Below are 11,854 nucleotides of genomic sequence, written 5' to 3'. Positions count from 1 at the left end.
GGCACGCATGCACATGCACCCAGCGTGTTTTAAGCCACCGGGTCTGGGACACGAACCGCAGTCGACTACATGGGAGTCCAGCGACATAGCCATTATGCTAACTGCTGGTCCCACCATAGTTTTGTTTCTAAGCAGAGTTCTAGATTGTATCGCTAGAATGAATCCCCTGGTAAAGGTTCTGGGTGTGATGAACAGTCAGCAGGGCCTAGTATACGGGTATTTGCATTTTCCTCATAGTGTGCCTGGGCAAGCACGTAATTAACTGAGTATGTGAATATCTTAGGAACCGTGATGTTTTTCAGGGACTCGCATCTTGTCTGAGAGGTTACCATTTTCTTTGACTGAAGAATGAGTGGGTCTTTAATTTCCTTTTTTTTTTTTTTTTAAGTAATCTATCAATTTTTTGTATCTATCTATCTGTCTGTTTATCTGACCAGAGAGGGACAGAGTGAGAGAGAGAAAGTGAGAAAGCAAACTGCCAGGTACGGATCTCGAACCACAGTCGGCCATGTGGGAGTCCAGCACCCTTAACCACCACGCCACCTGCCAGCTGCTAGTTCTTCAGTTTCATGTAGACAAAAATCTAAGCAAGTCTCCTTAAATTGGATATCCAGCAAAATTATAGCTTATCCAACTTATTTGCTTATCTCGTCCTATCTTTATCTTTACCTTAACCTATCTATCCCTATATTATTTTTCCCTATCTTACCTATCTTATCCACTTATTTATTCAAAAACATTTTTGAACCTCTTGAGCTTATGTATGGGGGTTACAGAAGGTCTTTTTCAAATACCTCAGTCCATGGTTGAAGCAATGGCACAGAACAGAATGTGAGGACGTGTCTCTGGATGACGGTTAATTGGCTCGTCTTCCTGCCCGAGTTTTGTGTGTCGTTGGGACTGTTGAACATAAGAGGAGAAAGTCCAACATTCCTGTTGTCGGTAAATGGCGGTCAGCACCGACTGCGAACTAGGCTTGTGCTTTGTGGGGAACATGATATAAAAACAGAAGCCACTCTGCCCTCAGGGGACCCACAGTGAAGGAGGGACAGTACTGCGGTGCAGGTGTGGTGCTGGAGTCCTGCCATAGTGCAGAGCTGCAGTTCTGACCAGAGCCTCTAAACGTAGGGGCCATCCAACCCCCAGTTGCTCAGGGGTTTCAGGTCGTCTCCCATGCTCACCGCACCCCATGAGAAAAGAGAAGAGCCTGGTCTTCAGGCATCTGCGATTCGTAGCAGAGTGGCAGGAAACGGATAGTCTCTCTTGCCCACCACGCCCTCACCTCTACGGAGTATGCTCTGTTGCAGGCCTGCTGCTTCTGTGGGCTCGGCTAGCCCTGGGGTGGAGGGTAGGAAGATGTCCATGCAAAGTGATAGAGTCAGCTCTGTGCTCATGGCTTACCTCTGCCCTTCAGGCCACCTGGTGTTTGCTTTAGGATTCTCGTAAATAAATTTTCACCTAAAACTTAAGTCTCAATAATGAATCAAATAAGGACAGTTTTAAGTATACATGGGCTATGGATGGGTAACTGATGATTCACTACCAAGGTCTTGTAGTGAACTGTTAAATGTAGTTTAAATGTTAAAAAAAGTATAAAGTGACAAGAAAAGACCTGTTTATGCTAGGTCAGGTTTTTTCAGTTGATGTGAATCAAGCAACTTTTGACCATATTCCTTAACCTTTTTTGAAAGACTTCCCAGAGTCATCTTCTCTAGATTGCCCCAAATTCATGTATAGTGGATTCTGTGGGAGGACAGTTACAAGTTTATAATCCCTTATCTTCAATTCTCAAGTCCAAAAAATGTTGAAAACCGAACATTCTTTCTGTACCTCATTTATCAGCAAAACCAGACCTAAACCGAAGTGAGCCAATTTATGTTTGATTTTTCTGTCCTGTGACACTGGTGTGATTTACTGTGAAAATACTACTGTATTTGGTTACAGAATGTTGTCCCAGATGGTTCTTACATATGGTATGGGCACCATATTTTCTAAGTTTAAAAAAAAAAAGTCTGAATTTTGGGACCAGCAGGTGGCATAGTGGCTAAGGCACTGGATTCCCACATGGTCAGACTACAGTCTGAGTGCTGGACTTATGGCTTGAAACTCACGCCAGGTGCATGTGTGTGTATGCCCAAATTCCTGAGAAGAGAATGGAGGAGAAGGGATTGCAGTGTTGGCCTTCCCCCTCACTCCACCCCCTGGGGAGGGTGTGATTGCTCGCTTTCTGTCTCTCTGTCTCTCTGGTGAGTCCATGTGTCCTATAGCAAAAAAAAATCTCTTTAAAAAAAATCTGAATTCTAAAACACATCTATTTCCAAGGGTTTAAATAGAGATTGTGGACATACAGAAGTACAAAACATTTATGGCACAATGACTCTAGAGGACAGTTGAGTATTGTGGACTGTTTTTAATTTTTTTAAGAGAGAGATTTTGCTGTAGGACTTGTATGCTTTGCAGAGAGACAGAAAGATAAAAAGTGAGAAATTACCCCCTAAGGGGGATGGCCACAACCAGTACATTCTCCTCTTGGGATTTCAGACATGCACACACACGCACCTGGACTGAGTTTTAAGCCGCTGGGTCCATTACTCAATCTGTGGTTGACCATGTGGGAGTCTAGCAATGTAACCAGTATGCCATCTGCTGGTCCTTGTTTTTGTTTGTTTGTTTGTTTTTTAGTTAGTCTCTCTCCCCCGAGAAGTGAGCACACACCCCCACACACACCATGGGGTACTGATACCACCACCCATCCCCAACTTCAGCCAGTGCTGGATCGTGGGCACACTCAGGGAAGTCTCTAGACACAAACCTGGAACCTTCCAGTGTGAATCAGCCTCAAAGAGTTTTGTGATTTGCTGCTGTACCACTGTCAGGCCTGGTTTTATTGGTTTGTTTTTTGTGTTTTTTTTTTTTTTTTTTTTTTTTTTTAATTGCCGGAGTATATACTTATCAGAGAGATGGGAGGGGTACCTGCAATGATTGGTCGTGTGCATGCAGCAGTCTCTCCTCCTCCAGCTCTGCATCTCATCAAGATTTTGAGCATGCGTGTGCCCACATATGTCTGCTGTGTTTTTCAAGCCACTGAGGCCAGTCTTGGGTCTGCCACGTGGGATCTGGCTCTTGAAACCATTAGGCTATGAGGCCAGACCCAGCTCCTCACTTTTACCTTTGATGAATTAGTTCATATAAACAAGGCACAACCAAAACCAACCTTTAATTTTCTTCTGAGTAGCTTTTATCCCTAGATGTGATAGTTCTATAGTTAAGGGATACATGTAGGAAGTGTGACTATGAATGCATGTATCTGTTTGACTCTCTTTGTACCCACAAAATTAGGGCTAAACTAAATACAATGTAATCAGTCAATGACACATGATAGCCAGGATGTATCTTGTGCTTTTCAATGGGCTAAGTGTCAAAATGACATTGTTTAGTTCAGGATTCTTAAACATCTTAAGGGAGTATAAATTCACATTCCAGGGAATTTTAAGAAGCAGAGAAAACGATGGTGTTTCCCACCTACCCCCACCACCTTAAACCCAGTCAAGTGAAACATTTAACTAAGTATGGTGGAATAGAAAGAAAGTATTTTCTGCTTAATCGTAAAGAAACATTTTCTTTGTGTTGAAATGTTATTTTCAGCCCTTGTTTTAAGGCAGTGATTGTCCTTACTTGGTCTCTTCTCCTCTGTTCTCCTTTGTCCGTGCAGATTATCAGCGCCTGATGACGGTGGCGGAAGGCATCACCACACTTCTGTTCCCGTTTCAATGGCAGCATGTTTATGTGCCCATCCTCCCTGCTTCTCTGCTGCATTTTCTCGATGCTCCTGTCCCTTATCTGATGGGCCTTCAGTCAAAAGAAGGAACCGACCGTTCTAAACTAGAACTTCCTCAAGAGGTAAAACATAAAACGAATCATGATACATTTGCTTTTTGTTGATTTTGGTCAAGGCTACTTTTGTGAGAGACCTTTGTCTTTGTCCAAATTGTATCTCCTTGACTTTCTAGAATCTCTCAACAGTGGCTAGGGTAGAGCCTGAGCTCTGGAATATGGATTGTGAGTCTTGATAGTGACAACCACAGAGTCATTAATTAAACAGGATTCAAAACAGGATGATGACAAATCTTTACAGCTATAAATCTGTGAAGATGGAGGAATAGTATGACCTCACTGCTTCATTATTCTAGTACCATTTCTTTTCCACATTCATGTTGTAGGTTTTATTTTTAAATGGTATAGCCCTGATTATAACATCCTTTAAAATCACTGTATTAACTGAAGTGAATTTTTTACCTCCATCAGATGAAAAATAACACCTTTCAGCAAGCTAGGGAGAACAGAACTATCAGATGCTTCAGTATTCTCTGCTTTTCAGACATAATGCCAGTTATCAACCTTTTCTAAACATCAGCTTGTATTTGGGATAAAAATGTTAACCTCTAGCTTTTATGCCATCTTAATGTTATGTTTTTCTATGTGTCGTACTTTCACATGTTGTTTAGGAAGAAAATAAGCAAGAATTCTTAAAAGCATTTTGAACCTCATGGTACTCAGAATTGTAGCGTCAAGGACATTGACATGGAATATTGTTAAGGGTGCTGTGTCCTCTTACTGAATATAAAATGGTTAATCCACTATTTTAATTAGCATCTTTCTTAATAGCTCTCATGCTGAGGTTCACTTTCACTCTTATTTTCTGTAGAGATTCTCATTTTAATAAATGAATTTAAAAATCACACAGTAAGCCATAGCCATTACACCCAGAAATGATAATTATACTCATAATCATCTATTGCTTACTTTTATTATTATTATTATTATTTTTGGAACACTTTTTGCTATAGGACACATGTGCTCGCTGGAAAAACAGAGAGAGACAAAGAGAGACAGAAAACGAGAAATTATCCTCTGGGAGGATGGCCATGCCGCAATCCCTTCTCCTCCATTCTCCTCTCGGGATCTTGGGCACGCACACACATGTGCCTGGCGTGAGTTTAAGCCACCAGGTCCGGGACTTGAACTGCGGTCAACTACATGGGAGTTCAGTGACATAGCCATTACACCAACTGCTGGTCCCACTTACTTTTATTCTAATGAATGTTTCTCTACCAAAATTAACATGTTTGTTCAGGGGATAATAGCTTGATTCAAATCATATAACATGTATGTGCAACTATGCTGCATATGTTCTCTGCTTTTTCCTGTCTTTCCTCTTTTCTCTATCCCCTGAATGTTCTTGTTTTCTCTTTCATTAGATTAATCTGTTAGTATCTTACTGGTTCAAAGAAGTAAGTCCTTTAAATTTTCAAGAAAAATAAAACAAGTCAGATTCATTTTGTTTTACAGATTTAAATGATAATATATTTTATTTTATTATTAAGTATCTGATCTATTTTGCATGTTAATCAAATGATCTTTTAAGACAGTTTACTTAGATGTATAAATATTGTCTTTCCATTTTGCACGAATAATAGTTGAGAAATTTCAAATGACACCTTCATACATTCGTAATTTGGAAATCTTTCTCTGTACAGTTCCTCTGATTCTAAAGATAAGCAAACTTAAAAATTCGAAAACTCTTTTAATGATGTCTGTGATTTTCAAAAATTTTCAGTCATTACGGCAACACTTTAACAAATATGTATACTCATCTATAGAGAATAACATGAAATAACCTAAAATCAGCTGTGAAAATAACAGTGCTTTTGTGTAGAGACTATTAATTAGTGTTTAAAAAAAGACTAACAGTAAGTCACTTTACGATGGTATCATTTTACAGTGAGAATGAAATAATTTGGATTACCTAATTCCTAGGGAGAAAAAAATACAAAAATAGCCATTTTTGTATACATATTACTTAAATGCATTCACTAGTAGTACTTCCCTCTCCCTTTCCTTGAAAACTCCAAAACAAAGTAATACCTGAAAAATAGTGACAGGACTCTAAAAGTGGTCATAAAACTGACAAGTTTGCAAAATCATTATTTTAAGAAAGGATGACATTAGTTGTTACGTAACTAATGTAACTCTAATTCAGAGGCTTACAGTTAACTACTCTCCTCATGATTCCAGGATGATCAGCACAAGCAGCCATTGTTACATGGGTTTTAGGGAGTCAGGTGAGGAGAGCACGGGTGGAAGAATTCATAGCATGAAGATTAATTGCATATGTGATACCTCACCTGCTACCGCTCTTGCTCATCGGAACGTTAAATAGTGAACACAAAAACAAGTTAAAGACAGAAATGGAACGCTTTTGCCACTTTATTTTTGTCTTATCTTGTCCTGAGATTCTGAGGAAATACTCGGGTGTTCTCTGGCTCGCCTGCATGCCGGCTTACCTTCAGACTCAGAAGTTGTCTCATTGTCGGTGATTTCTTTTTGTGTTTTTAGGTTTTTGCCTTAGAGCCCATGTGCTCACAAGAGAGAGACAGAAAGAGGGAACGTGAGAAATCATCCCCTGTGGGGGATGGCCATGCTGCAGTCCCTTCCCCTCCAGTCTTCTCCTGGGATCTTGGGCACACATGCACACACCTGGCATGATTTTTTTTTTTTGGGGGGGCAGAGATTTTCACTGTAGGGCGCGTGCGCTCGCCAGACAGACAGAGAGAGACATAGAGACAGAAAGCGAGAAATCACCCCCCAGGGGGGATGGTCACGCCACAATCCCTTCTCCTCCATTCTCCTCTCGGGATCTTGGGCACGCATGCACACGCGCCCGGCGTGAGTTTTAAGCCACCGGGTCCGGGACACGAACCACGGTCGACTACGTGGGAGTCTAGCGACATAGCCATTACGCTAACTGCTGGTTCCCGACACCTGGCATGATTTTTTAAGCCACCAAATCGTGAGTGGCCATGTGGGAGTCCAGCAATGGAATCACTATGCCATCTGCTGGCCCCAAGGAGGGAAAAAGGAGGGTGATTGCTCATTTTCCCTCTCACTGTCTTTTCTCCAGTAAGTACATACACCCTGTGGCAAAAAAAAAAAAAAAAAAGAGGAAGCAACTTGAATGTTCACTGTAAGAAGTTTCTGTGTGTTTATTTTTAAAAGAATTATTTATTTATTTTATTTATTTATTTTTTTTAAGAGGTTTTTGCTATAGGGCACGTGCGCTCGCCAGGCAGACAGAGAGAGACAGAGAGACAGTAAGCGAGAAATCACTCCCCCGGGGGATGGCCACACCACAATCCCTTCTCCTCCATTCTCCCCTCGGGATCTTGGGCACACACATACACACACACTTTGGCGTGAGTTTTAAGCCACCAGGTCCGGGATGTGAACTGCAGTCGACTACATGGGAGTCCAGCAACACAGCCATTACACTAACAGCTGGTCCCAAAAGAATTATTTATTTATTTAATTTTTTATTATTCTTCGATTTGTGAGAGAGAGAGAGCGAGTGCAAGCTGCCAGGTCCAGGACTCAGCCGTAGTCAACCATATGGGATTTGAGAGCCTTAACCACCATACTACTTGCCAGCCCAGAGTTTTTATTTTAAAGAAAAGAGCTTTTTTCCCAATTTTTTTTTTATTTTTTTCTTGTTTATTAAGTTGCCAGAGGGCATGTGTGCTCAATAGAGAGAGAGAGAGAGGATGGGAGAAAGCACTCCCTAATGGGACATGATCCCAGCACATTCCCCCCCACCACCTTTTTATTTTTTTTTTTTTTTGCTATAAGGTTCATGTTGCTGGAGAGAAACAGAGAGGTGCAAAATGACAAATCTCCTGCCCCCCCAGGGAGTATGGCTGCTCCCCTCCTTTCTATCCTCTTCACAGGGTTTTGAGCACACACGCCCAGCCTATTTTCCAAGCTGCTAGGTGCAGAAGTTGAACTGCAGTCAGCTCCATGGGATCCAGCCTTGACCACCATGCCACCAGCTGGTCCTTCCCATCAGGACTTTGGGAACACACACAGCTGATATATTTTTCAAGCCACTGGGACCAGGATTTGAACTGTTTGGTCAGCTGTGTGGGACCCAGCTCCCTTAAACACCAGGCCACAGAGCTGGCCCTCAATAAACTACACGTTGTAGTTCTTATTTTTAGTTTGTGGTAATTGCAGCTCCAACTTGGGCCTCTCTGAGCGGACATAGGAGGATATGAGAGAGTTTGTGGGAAGGTGGAGACCGGCCAGCAGCTACGGAGTTCCATTGTCCTGAGATACATTTTCAGCTCAGCAGTGGCTCTGTGTTGTAACACGCTTTAAAACTTCAGAATATGTAACATTTTTCTCATGACAGAAGGTGAGGGATATAAAAGGGGTGCAGGAAGGCCTTAATGAAAGAACCAACACAAAATGTAAGCGGTGGGTTGTGGTTGGAAACATTTAGTCTAGCAAGTTAGTGCATTTTTTTCATCCATTTTTAAAGATAATGAATCCCCCATTAGGATTAAGATGGCCTACTTTCTTCCTTTAAGCTTTCGATGGATATTGGGGTTTTTTTTTTTTGGTGGGGGGAGGTTTTTGCTATAAGACACATGTGCTCACCAGGATGACAGAGAGAGACAGAAAGTGAGAAATCACCCCTCAGGGGGGATGGCTATGCTGCAATCCCTTCTCCTCCACTTTCCTCTCAGGATCTTGGGCACGCACACACACGCGCCCGGCATGAGTTGAAGCCACGGGGTCCGGGATTCTTACTGTGGTTGACTGTGTGGGAGTCCAGCACCGTAGCCAGCCATTACACTTACTGCTGGTCCTCATAAATATTGCTTTTAAGAGAGTGAGCTGTACATATAAAGATGTGGATTTAGGGACCAGCAGTTAGCGTAGTGTTTACGTTGCTGGACTCCTATATAGTCGACCACAGTTCGAGTCTTGGACCCAGAGGCTTAAAACTCACGCTGGGCATTTGTGTGTGCATGCCCAAGATCCTGAGAGGAGAGTGGAGAAGAAGGGATTGTGGCAGGGTCATCCCCTCTGTGGGTTGATTTCTTGCTTTCTGTCTCTCTGTCTCTCTTTGTCTCTCCGGCAAGTCCCCCAAAAAGAAAAAAAAAAAAAAAAAAAAAAAACCTGTCTTTAAAAAAAAAGAAAGGAAGATATGGATTTAAAGAAAGCTATAGACAGCCTCATGGTCTTCAGCAAGATGTGATATTCAGCTTTTAATTTTACTTAGAGAAATCTACTACCATTAGAGATAAGAAATATATTTTAAAGAGAAAATGGCAGGGGCTAGCAGGTGGCATGGTGGTTTAGGGCGCTGGACTCCCACATGGTTGACTGCTGTTTGAGTCCCGGAATTGATGGCTTGCTTTCTCACTCTCACCCCACCCCCAGTTCCTTTCTGGTCACATTAAAGTAAATAAATAAAGTTAAATGAAATAATTCTTTAAAAGAAATAAAATGCCATAAGCAAGCAGGCTGTTTCAGAATACACATTTGCAGCAGTTCTTGGGAAGTCACCCAACTTTTTGGGCTTCAGTGTCTTCCCCTGCAGATTGAAGGGCTGCATTCAAAGATTACCTGGGACTATAGAAATCATTGTAGATTATCTGATTTTGAACAGAGGAAAGTCTTGATTTTTATTGAGCTTGATTTGGAACTTCACAGTACTCCTTGTTCATGGGCATCTAACATGAAGAGTTGGGATCAAAAGAGAAAAATAAAAGCACTTTTTGCTTTCTCCTTTCACCTTACTTTGCCATTCAGCATCCAGAGGACAGCGTGAACTTTGTCCTTGGTGACATGAGGTGGGGGGCAGGGAGAAACACAGGATGAAAATTTCCTTTTCTTTTTTAACTCCGCCTATGCCATGTGTCCAGCCGTTAATGTAATCCACATAGTTTCATGTGGTGGGCTACACATATGACAGCCCCAATGGTCCACCCCTCTAGGAGCAGTCATACATGACACACACACCCCATGGTCTACCCCACTCTAGGAGCAGTCACACATGACACCCCCATGGTCCACCACTCTAGGAGCAGTCACACATGACACTCCACCATGGGCCACCCCTCTAGGAGCAGTCATACATGACACACACACCCCCATGGTCTACCCCTCTAGGAGCAGTCACATATGATACCCCCATGGTCCACCCCACTCTAGGAGCAGTCACACATGAGACTCCACCATGGGCCACCCCTCTAGGAGCAGTCACACATGACAACCCCCAGGGCTACCCCACTCTAGAAGCAGTCACACATGACACCCCACCTTGGTCCACCCCTCTAGGAGCAATCACACACAACAACCCCCCATGGGCCACCCCTCTAGGAGCAGTTACACATGACACAGCCCCCCCATGGTCTACCCCTCTAGGAGCAGTCACATATGATACCCCCATGGTCCACCCCTCTAGGAGAAGTCACACCACATGACACCCCCATGGTCCACCACTCTAGGAGCAGTCACACATGACACTCCACCATGGGCCACCCCTCTAGGAGCAGTCATACATGACACACACACCCCCATGGTCTACCCCTCTAGGAGCAGTCACATATGATACCCCCATGGTCCACCCCACTCTAGGAGCAGTCACACATGAGACTCCACCAGGGTCTACCCCTCTAGGAGCAGTCACACATGACACACCCCCCCATGGTCTACCCCTCTAGGAGAAGTCACACATGACACCCCCATGGTCCACCCCTCTAGGAGTAGTCACACATGACACCCCCATGGTCCACCCCTCTAGGAGCAGTCACACATGATATGCACACCCCACCGCCATGCCCCCTCCACTCTAGGAGCAATTCTCACCCCTCACCCCGCCCCACTGACCACCTTGTTCTGACTCATAGGGTATGGACGGTAAAGATGGAATTTTTTTTTAGAGTTTATTAGAATCACATACCTGAGAGACAACCAGAATTTTATGCAGGTATTTGGCATCTTGAATTTTCTGTATTTACTTGAAAAATATTTAAACATTTTTAAAATTCAAAATACATTCCAAATCTCGAATGTAAGGAAACTCAAAGTTTTTTTCTCTGGTTTCAGCATCTCCTTCTTAACTCAAAATTATCTTTTGAGTCAGCTTTCAATTATTCAAGGGTTAGAGCACTTGCCTCTACCACCTCTCCTGACCGGCTTTTTATCTAATGACTTCTAAAACGATTTTGCCACCCAGGAGGAAGAGATCATTTTGGGAAAAGTCAGGATTTGTGGTTTATCTATCAGTTGAGTTGGTCTTGGCCAGGTTTATCCCACTGGGGGTGCTACACGATGCTCAGCATTATCGCCAGTTCTACAGTAGACCGCAGCTACTGTGAGAGCCGTGGGGCAGCGTGGGCAGTTCCCGCGTGTTCCATAAGCATCTGCCCAGTGTCGTCTATTTTTTTTTTTTTTGGAGAGATTTTCACTGTAGGGCGCGTGCACTCGCCAGACAGACAGAGAGAGACATAGAGACAGAAATCAAGAAATCATCCCCCAGGGGGGATGGTCACGCCGCAATCCCTTCTCCTCCATTCTCCTCTCGGGATCTTGGGCACGCACGAAAACGCGCCCGGCGTGAGTTTTAAGCCACCGGGTCCGGGACACGAACTGTGGTCGACTACGTGGGAGTCCAGCGACATAGCCATTACGCTAACTGCTGGTTCCCTGTCATCTATTTATACAGTCTCATAAGTCTGGGCATCTTTGCCCACTCTGGAATGCCTGTTGGATGCCAAACATTTAGAGAATCATGCCTATTTATAATAAGTGACTGAGACCCAGATAAAGTTATTCTTACGTATTTGTTATGGGATAAAAATACTAACATAGGGAGTCATACAGTGACATGGTGGTTGAGGTGGCTGGCTCCCACATGACCAATTAAGCAATTTGAGTCCTGGACCCAGTGGCTTAAAAACCATGCCTGGCATGGGGACCAGCGGGTGGCATGGTGGTTAAAACCCTG

General features: G+C 43.3%; 1 protein-coding gene across 1 annotated transcript in view; it reads left to right on the top strand.

The window, feature by feature from the left end:
• DENND5B (DENN domain containing 5B) overlaps nucleotides 1-11,854 on the top strand; it is a 138,091-nt gene that overhangs the window by 42,680 nt on the left and 83,557 nt on the right. Inside the window, exon 9 of the mRNA XM_027768116.1 lies at nucleotides 3,713-3,900. Coding sequence (XP_027623917.1) covers nucleotides 3,713-3,900 — 188 coding nt within the window. The remainder of the gene's footprint in view (nucleotides 1-3,712; nucleotides 3,901-11,854) is intronic.

This window comes from Tupaia chinensis, unplaced genomic scaffold (assembly GCF_000334495.1).
Source record: "Tupaia chinensis unplaced genomic scaffold, TupChi_1.0 Scaffold145519_1, whole genome shotgun sequence".
Classification (NCBI taxonomy): domain Eukaryota; kingdom Metazoa; phylum Chordata; class Mammalia; order Scandentia; family Tupaiidae; genus Tupaia; species Tupaia belangeri.
The sequence above is the reverse complement of the archived record's forward strand: the minus strand, read 5'-3'. Positions and strand labels throughout refer to the sequence as shown.